Genomic DNA, 13,232 nt, shown 5'->3' with positions numbered 1-13,232 from the left:
TCCATATTTCGACATAACAAAAGTGAACACAAACTTACATTGCACCTTAAGTAGGAATTTGTCGAGACAGGACAGAGGTAGACGTTTAACCAGAGCAGCTGGACATAACTGCTTATTACTTGTGCATGTTTAAAAATGTGATAGCTTGTGGGATAAAGGACAGTTTGGATCTGTTTTTTTTCAGGGGTTAAAAAACATCTTTCAGATGGGAGCAGGTTAAATGAGGAGGCCACAGGATCCCACCCATCACCCACGATCATGTTTGCCGTGTTAATAACAGTCTCTGTCTCTGTAAATACATTTTCCACATAAACGGAGCACCTGCCGCTGCTGGGCTGTAAATGGACCATAATCACACTAAACATTTCAGGGAAATGTTTTTATCTCAGGAAAAACATTAGTGCTATGTCAGGGAAGAGTCACTTATCTGTTTTATTTTAAATATGCATATGTTTGGGGAATAAACACAACTTCCTAACTATATGCGCTGTATTTTGCATGCTGTCAAACAGCAGTGGCCTAGTTGCAAATGTGAACCAACGTTTTAAAGGGGATGAAGGCAGCTGGCGTTTGTTCGTCTAAGATAAGTGTATGATTCTTTGTTTGCAGTGAAACTCTCATTAACATCTATGAGCTCAACATCTATTCATCTTGGTATTGTCATTATGCATCACCACATGATGAGTGAGCATTATAATTAATGTAGTATCTCCTATATAAGAGCTGATGTCAATGGAAAGAGGACCAAAGAGCCTCCTTTTGTTACATTCAACCCAAATATCATAAAAACCTCTTTTGGTAAACCAAAAACATGCATATCAGATGCTCCGACTGTAAAATTGTCCCCAGGTGTTTGTAGATGACCACTGCAGTTAACATGATGCTCAGTGTGATGCTGAATATGTGTCAGTCCTTTAAAGCACTTTGTATCGAGTCCAGCTGCCTGTTCTGTGAATGGGTCATTACACAGTTACTTACCACCATTACCGACTCCATCAAATGTACTCAGCCCCTTTGTTCATTATTTGGTGGTTTTGTATCTAAGGCTGGGTGATGACGATATCTGGGTTCCTGCGGATCCTTAAAAAAGTTAAAAAGCATCACCTTTATTTGAAAATAAGGCCTTAATTTGTATTAAAATGTATGAAGTCAATCTTTCAAAAGTCTTAAAGTGGTAACACATGGGAAGTAAGGTTTTATGAAGTTGTTTTTTTTTAGTTGCATTATAAATTCTCAAAATAATTTATATTTTTTGAATGATTTAATGAATGCCTTTCACATTTTTGTGAGCAGATCAGGATAGCTGACAAACCTCAAATATACATTTGTAACCTGTCTTTCATGTTCAGTAGTGTTCCCCAGTCCCTCTGGCTGGTGGGTAAAAAGTGGACTACAATTTCTCTTGATTTAATGTTATTTAATTGACACCAAAATAGCAAGACAGCAGACATCCGGCTTCTCTGTTCACATGTCAACGTGGGTCTGTTTCTGCCGCAGTACTCATCATACACACCTTGATCAAGTTGAGAAAGAATTAAACCTTCAAGAGAAAACAAGAACAAATCGATCTGAAAAAAATCACGCTCACACAGAACAAAGAAAACACGAAAACAAAAAACAAAGTCTCACTATCAGAAGCAACCTTACCAGTCTTGTCCCCCGTCTGTCCTACTGTGCCAGTTCTCCTCTCTGTTCTAACCGGCTCATTCCCCTTCTATATGTTGTATTAAAACATGTCTAAATTAGTTAGATGTTCTACATGTTTTCATTTCCACACTACAGCTGTTCCCTAAATTAACCCCTTTGACTGTAATACAAAGATATTTAGCGTTAGTCCTCACTGTTTCTTGAACATACAAATTTCTATATAATAGAAGAGAAAAGAAAACAACATTATATAATATCTATGAAAATGACCATGGTTTTCTGTCAAAACAGAAAGCCCAAGGAGAATGGATTGACTGGTTCAAGCCTTCTAGAGAAGCGACGGTAACTCAAATAATGACAGCGCTATGCAGAAGAGCGTATCTGACAGCTCAGCTTGTTGAACCTTGAAGTGGACGAACTGCAGCAGCAGGAGACCACAGCAGGTTCTGTGCTTATCAGCTCAGAGCAGGCTACAGTGGGCACAGCCTCACTAAAACTGGACCATGGCGGATTGGAAAAACGTCGCTTGGTCCGACAAATCTCTATTTCTGCTGCAACATGCAGATGTCAGGGTCAGAATTTGGCATAAACAACATGAATGTGTGGATTTATTCTGGCTTTTATCAGCTGTTCAGGCTGCCGGTGGTGCAGTGCTGTTGGAAATACCTCATTTAATAAGGATGTGGTGGAACAGATTCCTCAGGAGATATAAGTCTCTAAAATTGTATTTATTGTACTTTATTTAGCACCGGACAGACTCCTTTTTCAGCTGCCCGTCCTCCTCAACTCAGTGAGAAGGACCTTGGTCAGAGAATCTACATCAGAGTCCTGCTGTCTGTGATCCGTCTCAAAGGACGACAGTCACTGCAGCACTTCAAAAGTCTGTGCTACATGGCAGGATGGACGTAAGGAGCCAGTGACGGTCTGCCTTAAGTTGTCCCCAAGAGAGCAGAGGATTCTGCATCAAAGATTTTTTGTCAGAATCAAACTCCTCAGTTGTAACTCAGAGTGCTACGTCTGGAGGAAAGCAGACGCAGCTCATTAACCATTTAATATGAACCCTGCTGCGAGGTTTTGCGGAGGAAGCTTCATGCTGTGTGAGCGAGTTTCACTGGCAGAATGCTTTTTAAGGACAGCGAGAACAATGAATGAAGCAGAACAGGGCTGAATAACCTGCTGCAAATACTGTCTATACTGAAATGGGTTTACACTCTGACACGGTTAGAGGGAAATTATTCAGTGAATCGGTAACCAGGGTGTCACGTCCTTGACTCTCATTAAAGGAATCAGTGGAATAACACGAAGATGGCTGTTTGCCGTCTAATTACAGATGCTCCCTATTCAGCATAAGTCGGCTCCAGCATGTCCCTGAGGAAGAAAGTAATCAACGTCAAAAGCCCAGTACTTCAAATGTGATGAAGATGGAAAGCAGAGAGAAGGGAAAAAACCCTAAAAACACTAAATTTGGACTTGTCTCAGTATTGAAAGCACTTGATTTCACCTTGTCTTCCTCTACAAGCTCCTGATAACTCTATTGAGTCATTTGTATATGAGGAGAAAGGCTTCCCCTTATCTTTGTCTGGCATTGATGTCTCTGAACTGGCCCTTAATTTTCCTGGGGATTATGGAAAAAAGTCTCAATTTTTCCCCTCTGATGATTCCAAAACACCAGAAAAGCCCAACCCAGGGGAAATTAGTCTCTGTCGGATGGAGGCAGCAGTCAATGCTAGAGAATTTAGGAAAAAGTTCAGAAAGTTTGGGCAGCTGTGCTTTAGGAGGCAGAGTGGGTCATCGACTACTTTGAAAGTTGGCAATTCAATCTCTGGCTCCTCCAGTCACCATGCTAAAGTATCTTTGGGCAACATACTGAACCCCAAATTACTCCAATTGGTTGTTCCATGGGAGTACGCGTGCAAATGAGTATTCCACAACTGAGTAGCAGGTGACACCATGTACAGTAACCTCAGCCACCGTTTGTGTGAATGTGTGTGTGAACGGATGAATGTGACTCATTGTGTGATCGCGCTTTGAGTGGTCGAACGACTAGAAACGATTTATAGTGCATTTCCATTTACCAAAGTTAGTATGAGCCTGTAGTGATAGTGAGCACCTTTACTGACTGCAACTGGCAGTCAATGGTCCTTGAAGGCACGGGCATTTTAATTGTAATATGACTGAGTCTTTAGCACTAACACATCACTAACAGCTGCATTCACATTCATCGCCATGATTCTTGATTCGAGATTGTTCTCTTGAGGGAGGCATGTTTTTCTTCTTCCTGCTTGTGCCGCAACACAGTGTGCATAACAGTTCAGTGCAAGTGTTTTTGTTGGAAAAATCAGAGTGATACCAATTATCTCGTCTCTCTGGGTTTAGATTTAATTACAGGTGTTAATGTAACACACAGATCTAGATCTAGAGAAGCAAAACTTGTGTGTGGTGAAAATTAAAGAGTAATGCTTGCCCCTTTTTATCACAGCTGAGGTGCCCTTTAAAGTGACAGTTCATCCCAAAATCAAAAATACATAGTTTTCTTCTTACCTGTAGTGCTGTTTATCGTTTCGATTGTTTTAGTATCAGTTGCAGAGTGTTAGAGATATGAGCCTTTTCATGAAATATAATGAAACTATATGGCACTTGGTTTATGGTGCTCAAAGCACAAAAATTATAAATTTGAAAAACTCAAACATAGTTACAGTAATAGCATGGATGGATTACTGAATGGCCCCACCAGCAACATGAACATGTATGGACAAGGAAGATATGCAAAATATCAATAATAAGATGCAAAATAAATGCAAAGAGATATCAAAATAACCCAAACAGATACAAATAAGAGACACAAAATGACAGCAAATATATGCAAAGGAAATACAAAGAGACACAAAACAACGAAAGAAGACAAATGTACCTAAAAGAGACATAGAACGATTACATAGAGTTACAAATGAACTACTGTATATAGAGGCTCAAAACAACTACAAAAAGTCATAAAACAACACCAAAAAACTCACAACCTTTAAAGAGACACAACACCAACAACAGACATGCAAATGAACTACAAAGACACCCAAAATGACTACAAAGAGACACAAAACAACCAAAAAAAGATACAAATGTGCCTTAAAGAGACCGATAATGTCTTTCTAGTTGTTCTGTGACTCTTTTTCATTCCTTTGCATGTCATTCTTCTTGCTTTGTGTCTCTATAAAGGTCAAATATACCCCAAAGAGACACAATTTGACCTTTATAGAGACACAAAGCAAGAAGAATGACATGCAAAGGAATGAAAAAGAGTCACAGAACAACTAGAAAGAAACACAAAACATCCAAAAAATGACACAAATATACCTCGGAGACACGAAATGACCATGAAGAGACAAAATAATCACAAAGAAAGACAAAACAACCACAAGGAAACTAAATTTAGCACAGCTAGACAGATAACCACAAAAACATAATCTGCCCATGAGAGGCTGCATGTAAGCTAAGAGCTGCGCTGACTGAGATGTTAAAATGTCTCGTGTATTTGCTGCGTGCTTGACACATGACTTCGGAGTGTGATTGATTTTAGCCTTTTTCTTTGCCCGTGTATCTGTCATTCCTGCTCATCATCTATAATAATTTCCTCTTAGAAAATTAAATATCTAGAGCCTGTAATTGTTTTAAATCAGCGATCCATACTGACCATTCGTATAGAGATGACAAGTGGATTTCATCAGTTTGACTCTCTGTGAAATAACTCCCAGTACTTGAAGTGGAATAGTTGGGCACTTACGATTACGACCCTTGTAACTGTCAGATACTGCTTGTTTTCTTTAAAGCTGCTCTGAAATAGAAAGCGCTGTCTGGGCTTGAGTGGAAGTGCTGTTTCTTTCTGTTGTGTAGAGCCTGAAAGTAAAGTAGTCAAGTTATGAAGCAAGTTCAAGAAAACAATAATTGATGTTCACAGCAGAGGACTTTCTTTTGATAACACAGCGAACAGCAGAGTGGCAGGAATCTGAACAAGAGACCTGGCTCTTTTTTTTTTTTCCTGGACAAATACTTGAACTCACAGTTTTGGTTGTTTTCAGATCACAGATGGAAGATTCTGCTTCCCTTAGTGACCTGCTGGCTTTATTAACAGCATCAAAGACCCCCACCCTAAATAACTGCATGCTTTTGATTGGAGAAGTAATTACAACAGGAGTGGTACACAGTGGAGGGACCGCGGTGAAGTGTGTGTGTGTGTGTGTGTGTGTGTGTGTGTGTGTGTGTGTGTGTGTGTGTGTGTGTGTGTGTGTGTGCATGTGCGTGTGTGAGTGTGTACGTGTGTGTGTGTGGTATTTGCATGTCAGCTGAAGAAGGCTATCGATGTTCAGACTTTAAAGGTTGTAAAAGGGCAAAAATGTGCAGCAGCTTTTGTGCGGTTGGCTGTCATGACCGCAGTCGTGATTAACTTTGCTGAGATGTCGCTGAACTCTTTTGTCCTCTCGTTTTATTTAATGTCACGTTACACACGTGTTATCACAAAACAGTTCACATCAGCACAGCAAGCAGACACCCAGAGACATGACAGTGGACGACAGTTTCATACTAGATTCTACATGCTAGATTCTGAAATATTAAACATCACTACTGATGAAAACGTAACAATCTTACAGGTGTTGTGATTTCCTGTGTGGGTGCTTGAGGTGCAAAGTACAAAAATCACTTTACAGGTCGAACTAATCAAACATTACACCATGTTTTGATTGATGTGCGAGAAAAGAAATCGGGCCACAGTGTAACTCAGAGCCGGCTCGTTCTAGAGTTTGATTATTTTCAGGACTGAACTTTTCACCAGGGAAATTACTTCCATAGAGGCATATTTCACAAAAAGCGCATAATAAAAAAACTAAAAACATAGCTGTTCAGGTTTGTCTGCAAAGTGAGCATACTGAAAAGTGTGTGTGTCCAGTGTGACGGAGAGATGATAGTGTCACACAGGAACGCAGTTTTAAAAAATGGCACCTAAGAAAATATGGCACACAGAGTTGGCTCAGAAAGGAATATCCCCTTTAGTATTCAAGGAAAAAAATGGGCATTTTGGGAAATACATTTATGCACTTTCTTGAGTTGGGAAGATCAGTACTACTGTTTGTAAGCTAATGTTTGTGTTTTCTTTATTTTTAACTGCGTACTTATTTTGTGTATGCACATTGAGAGCAAAATAAGACCAGAGTAAAACTCCTTGTGTGTGAACTCGTACTCGGCTAATACACTCTCATTCTAACTATGAAGCTTGAGCCAGCAGCAGGTTAGCTTAGCTTAGAAAAAAACTGTAACCCGTAGACTGCAGAGGTGAGACCAAGTCATTGTTTTGGCAAGTCATTATTAAGTCGCAATTGCCCATTTCAAGTCCTTGGTAAAGGCCAAGTGGCAACCTCTGGGGCTGAACAATAAAACCATTGCAGTGGTGCCAATATCGGCATTTTATCGATGGCCACTTGAGGCTGGTTCCAAAAGAGAGTGAAGACCATGTTAAAATGCCAAACTTTACAGCAGAAATAAACATCTTTACAGCCTGGTACAAAAACAGTGTTGGCCTCTATAGCTAATTTCAATGTTCATGACAACTGAATAGGGGTGATTTTTTTTAAAAAAATCACTTGTTTACATTTTATTTAGGCCCAAAGTTACACATATTTCAGGGTGGGGCTTCTTGAGTGTCACTCAATGACCCAAAACTTAGCAAGAAATTAGTAAAAAAGTACAAGAAAATAACTAGTAAATCAAACACACCACCAACAAAAGAAAATTAAAAAACAAACAAACAAACAAGTAAAGACCCTGGAAATGTGCTTGAAAAAATGTAGCAATTCTGTAACATAATTTTAAACATGAAATATAGTTTTCCCCTACATTTTTTCCTTGACATTTTTAAGCTTTTTAAAATAATTTTATAAACTCTCTAATTTCTTAAGATTTGTGTAAAGATTCTTCCCAAGTTGCTCATTGCCTTTTCCCCATGTTTTTGAAAGAAATTTTACCACTTTGGTCAAGGTTGAACAGTTTAAATACTCGTGAAAGGTGTCTGAATACAGCACAAGAAAAGTGATGTCACTCCAGGTTTCAGAAGATTTAACAAACAAGGAACAGTGTATTAATAAGTTAGTTTATGAGGTGCTGGTAAGCTGATTTAATTGCCTTTTGGACTAACGATTGACTCAACTCACGATTCGATACGATTCACAATACAATTTTCTCAAGATTTTTTTTAAATACAAAATGAGATTACAGCAAAATTATGAATGTAAAATATTCTATGAATTATTTCAAACAAAAAGTATACAAAATACTGCATTTTCTCTTCTTTTCTGTATCAAATCAAAGACTCCCTTTTTATTTCTGAGGTGGGGTTTGGCTCTTGTACTCGTTTGGGCGAGCGTGTTGCAAATGTGCTTGTCAGTGTAGTTTGGCCATGTAGTTGTCGTTAAGGAGTAATGTGCGTAGGCGGGGCTGACCGGAGCTGCCAGCTCACATGTTGCATCATGTTAGTTGTCCAATTTGTGTAGTTCAACACCCTCTTCCAATATTTGTAGATTGTTTTTGTCTTTTCTCTTCTTGCCTTTATTAGTTTCTGACTTGAGGAAGCTCAGATGCCGCCACACTTTGATTTTACACTGGAGGGTGTATCTTCTGTTTCAAAATGGCCTGTTGCGGAGCCTTTGCTTCGTCTTATTTTGTCTAGTCTCGGACATGATGTACGATATTGAACACATGGTGACATAGCACGACGAGCAAGTTTAGTCAAAGTAGATTCCGCCCCCTGCTGTTCAAAAACAATATCGCAGTTCAATTTTCATCTCACCGATTTGAATCTAACATATTTTTTATCGATTTTTAACTGCCTTGCGATGCATCGTCACATCATTACATCCCTTTGCTTGCTTCCACCCCCCTGTTTTCAGTCATAGTGCTAAGCTAAGCTAAACTGCTGCTGGCTGTAGCTTCATATTTAGCCCACAAACATCTGAGTGGTGTCAATTTTCTTATCCAACTCTCAGCGGGAAAGTGAATCCATGCATTTTCCAAAATGTCAAACTTCTCCTTTTACAGTTCATATATTATATATTGATGTCTTTGTGAATCATAACCAGGCTGGGTGGTGCTTCCTCCACCCTCCTCCCTCTCAGAGCCAGAGTGAGAACATTTCGGGCAGAGTGTGACACTCTCAGCAGGAGCTCCTTCAGTCCAGCTCTGTACTCTTTTCGGATCAGACAGTAGAGCACTGGATTCAGACAGCTGTTTGCATGAGCTAAGCACACAGTCAGGGGGAAGGCGTAGGCCTGGGCGTTGTAGAAGGCTTTGCTGAAGGGCACCAAGTCAAATTTGATCAACACACCCCACAGTGTGACCGCCTGGTTGGGCAGCCAGCAGATGAAAAAGGACAGGACTACGATGGTGACGGAGCGGGTGACTTTGGAGCGGCGGCGGTGGCGTCCCCTCTCACACTCTGACCTCTCCGTGACACTCCCACTGATCACGCTTCCTACAATGCGCCGGCTCAGGATGAACCTCAGGAGGCGGAGGTAACACACAGAGATGACAATCAAGGGAACTACAAACCCCAGGAGGACTTTCTGTGTTTGATAGAGTCCAAGCAGGACTTGAGGATCCCAGTGGCCTGAATCTGAGTCAGAGAAGCGCACTAAGCACAGCTCGTCGTCCGTGGACACCTGTAAACACAATAACATAATGGTAGGACACCCCCAATGGGAAGCATGTCAGCCAGTGATACTCAACTTACGACCAGCGGGCCAAATCTGGCCACTGACAGGGTGCCAACCATTTTCTAATTTACAATAAAAATAAAGTGATTCACACTGGAAAATGTTTTTGTATTTTTAGTATACATTAAGTGTCAGAGTGCATAAAACAGCATCAAAACTGGAGGTTGTCCAAAAAAAAAAGTTCCTCGAGAATCCTCTGTACCCCGTGACAGAGGTCCTAGCTATGCCCCTTATGTCCTAGAAATTTCCTAAAATCTGAGAAACGTCCTATAACACTAGAAACATCCTAAGATCTAAAAATGTTTTCAAAATCCGAGAAACATTTTAAAATCCTAGACACGTCTTAAAATCCTATAAATGTCCTGAAATCCTAGAAATGTCCTAAATTACTAGAAACATGTATGAGGCTACTGCGACTGGCCCCTGGCCCCCTGTCATTTTTGCAGAAGTGGCCCCTAAGGAAAGCAAGTTGAGTATTCCTGCTGTAAGAAAGCAAATCAGGGATCACTTTGAATTCAACCAACCTGGACTGTGGTGGAATAGAAAGCATGAGGCAGCGTAGCCACCAGTGACACCATCCAAATGGTTAAACTGGCCCATTTAGCACGAGTGGTGGCGATTCGGGGGCTGCCCATCTTCAGAGAGGTAACCAGTGAGTGGTAGCGGGTCACGCTCATGGCGGTGAGGAAGAAGACGCTGGCGTACATGTTCAAGGTGGTGACCGAGCTCACGATCTTGCACATGATCCGGCCAAAGGGCCAGCGGAAATCCAGCACCGTGTCCACGGCCCAGAATGGCAAGGTGAGGACAAACTGGAGGTCTGTCAGCGCCAAGCTCATAACGAAGCAGTCGATTGAAGAGTGGTGGTGGCCCCGTCGGCGGGAGTGAAGCAGGAAGAGGGCCAGGAAGTTACCCACAAGTCCCAGAACACACACCACCAGGTAGACCAGGGCGATGACAACTCGGACCTGTCAAACACATTCAGCGATTTTTATTTTTTCACAATATGATCATAAAAGTGCAAATAACGCTGTAAAATCTGAAGAAGTTGAGGCTACTAAAAAAAACTAGGTAACTAATTGACTTTATAAAGGTAAGTATGTAAAACTATAAATCTTAAGTTATGTGTAGTTTATATCTAAATGTTAAGTTTACTTAAAATTTTGCCGTATTTTTAAAATTTTGTGTAAAGTTGTTGAAACTTAAAAATAATGTAAAATTACTTGATTCTTTCTAAGTGTTAGCAACTTCAGGAAATCAAGTTAGACTGACCTACTCTGGGACCTGTTTCAGAAAGAGGTTTAAACAAACTCAGAGTGTAACCCTGAACTCTGAGTTAATTTACCCTGAGATGGAAAACTCTGAGGTTTCGGTTTCAGAACAGCTGATCAGAGTTCAATCAGCTCTGAGTATGTTCGCTCAGTGTGTGCGCTGAATTAAAACGCCATTATCAATGGAGCGCCAACACTGCATTTCACCATGGCGACAGGTCAATAAAAGGCACAGACTCCATTTTAATCCAGTGGCTGTAAATATATATTAATCCCACCAGAGCTTGGCAGGATTATAAGAAATTCATCATGTACTTGTAGATTGTGCAACATTTATCTTAAAAAAAAAAAAGAGCCTGAATCAGAGCAGAGAAAAGTGTCAATAATTTTTGCAGCTGCTCCACCATCCTGCTCCCTCAGCAATATCAACATAATGTCAAATATTAAAGAAATTCTGGAGTGTACAATCACATCCTGGGTAATGGTGATTAGGAGCTGGAGTCTGCGCAGTAGCGATATTCGCGATGGGGGAGTTCCCGCCAAAACAACCAAACACGAGCAGCTCCATTTAATGTGAACGCATGGATTGGCACATACAGCTGTCAATCACAGCAGAAAATTCCCATTTGCAGAATTGAATAACTAATTAATATGAGTAACTAAATAACTAACCAAACCTATTATACAAAACAATCACTTGAACAAACATCAGGGTGATGAGAACTGCCTTCAGTGACAGAAACCATCTTTGTTTGGCGTGTACTTTGTGTTTTTCGTTTGCCACATGTCCCATTCACTAACATGGAGGGGCAGGCCTTAGATAAAGTTAGGAGATCTGCAAGTTATGTTTTGTCAACATATTTGAAAATATACAAATATGATCTACTAGTTTGCAGCCAGAAACAGATAGCACAGTTAACTTGGTTTGTTGGTTTGATTAAGTTAATGTTACTAGTCCTCTCTAAGTTGCAACAACTTCACAAAATTCAGTAAATGTGAACTAAAGTTTAAGTTAACGATTAGGTTTAAAGCAAACACAACTTAAGACTACCAGTTTTCATACTTTTTTCAAGGCAGTCGGTTTCCTAGATTTTTAAAAAAAGTAAAATCAAATTGTCAAACTCACAGTGAAGAAAATAAAAAATATAGCTTGCGTCCTCTATTTCTTTCAGCATATTGTCATTCATGTAAAACTGCACTGTAAAATCTTGACTTGATCTAATTTAAGATCATCTTAGAAACTGATTACCTTGAAAAAATAAAGTAAATATAACTTAACTTACTACTAAGTACGACAATCGATAATTTCTGTTTACCTAATATTTAAATAAGTTTACTTGAAATTTAGCTGTATTTACTTAATTTTGTTAAGTTGTTGCAACTTAAAAACAACAAATGAAATTACTTTGTTCTTTCTAAGTGTTACCAACTTAAGTAAACCAAATTAGTCTGAGTTCTGTTTGTTAACATGTTAAAGAAAATACAAATGTGATTGACTAGTTTGCAGCCAGCAGAATATAGATAGAAAGCACAATAAACGTGGTTGCTAAAACTTAGAAAGATTTAATTAAGCTTGTTAACTTATTAAGTTGCAACAACTTCACTGAGTTAAGTAATTACAACTAAATCTTAAGTAAACTTAACAATTAGATATAGCCAAAAATAAACATAAAATTAACATTAATTGTTATATTTACTAACATTTTTCAAGGCACTCGGTTTCCTTTTTTTTTTTTTTTTTTAAGTAAAATCAACATTTTACAGTGTGTTTACAAAATATTCATTTTATCCATCTGGATTTGTGAGAAATAATAAATAATAATTTAACTCAACCTACTGCCAGGTTTGCGCTGTCTGTGTGCAGGTCCAGAGAGGACTCCTCCTTGGAGAGGATGTGCAGCCAGCAGTTCAGTGAAAGGTTCAGGGCTGCCAGACTAGAGACTGATCCTGTGGGGCTGATAAGTTTGGAGATTTCGCGTTCATCCTCCTCTCCTCCGCAGACACTCAGAGCGCTCAGGGCTCCGGCGGCGCTGCTGTTGCTTTGCATGACTCTGGAGAAGAAAGGGCTTTTTCTTTTCGCTGTTTTTGGATAATAAGTCACGGCAGGATTCCCCCCTCTTCTTTTTCGGCTAACTTCCAGAGAGTGGGTGCACAGGTGTTGATGCAAAAATCCCCATCGTCCTCGACCTGTATTTAATCTTGTTCAAAACCTCGCAGTTGCATGATTTATCCGAGGGATTTCTAAACTCGCTCGCTTAATGTATACAATTAAGTGTAAAAGCTGATTAATCCGTGTCAGCCCACTTAGGAGCGTTGAGGCTGAAGTCTGCTGAGATGCAGTCTCATCTTGTCTCACTGATGCTGACAGCAGCCTGAGGCTTTTATACTGACTGAGGCTGTTTCTCCGCCGCTCGATGGCGCACTGTGTGAGGCGCACATGTAGGCTTCAGTATGGTAACAGGGTAACCTACTTTTCTTTTTAATCCTGAAGGAGATGATGTAAAGTATATAAGAAGTAAAGTTGACACAAGTATCTAATAATGAATGTAAAATAAAATAA

The 13,232-nt window shown here is 39.8% G+C and overlaps 1 protein-coding gene across 1 annotated transcript; it reads right to left on the bottom strand.

Moving 5' to 3' along the window:
- Positions 1-8,084: 8,084 nt before the first annotated feature.
- LOC121951585 (relaxin-3 receptor 1-like) lies at positions 8,085-12,840 on the bottom strand. Its single transcript, XM_042497967.1, has 3 exons — positions 12,510-12,840; positions 9,926-10,369; positions 8,085-9,347 (listed from the first exon to the last, which is right to left on the bottom strand). The coding sequence occupies exons 1-3, from the start codon at positions 12,717-12,719 to the stop codon at positions 8,736-8,738; spliced, it is 1,266 nt and encodes a 421-aa protein (XP_042353901.1). The 5' UTR covers positions 12,720-12,840; the 3' UTR covers positions 8,085-8,735.
- Positions 12,841-13,232: the final 392 nt, after the last annotated feature.

The sequence above is a fragment of the Plectropomus leopardus genome, chromosome 12 (assembly GCF_008729295.1).
Source record: "Plectropomus leopardus isolate mb chromosome 12, YSFRI_Pleo_2.0, whole genome shotgun sequence".
Taxonomy (NCBI): domain Eukaryota; kingdom Metazoa; phylum Chordata; class Actinopteri; order Perciformes; family Serranidae; genus Plectropomus; species Plectropomus leopardus.
This window is presented reverse-complemented; position numbering and strand designations above follow the sequence as displayed.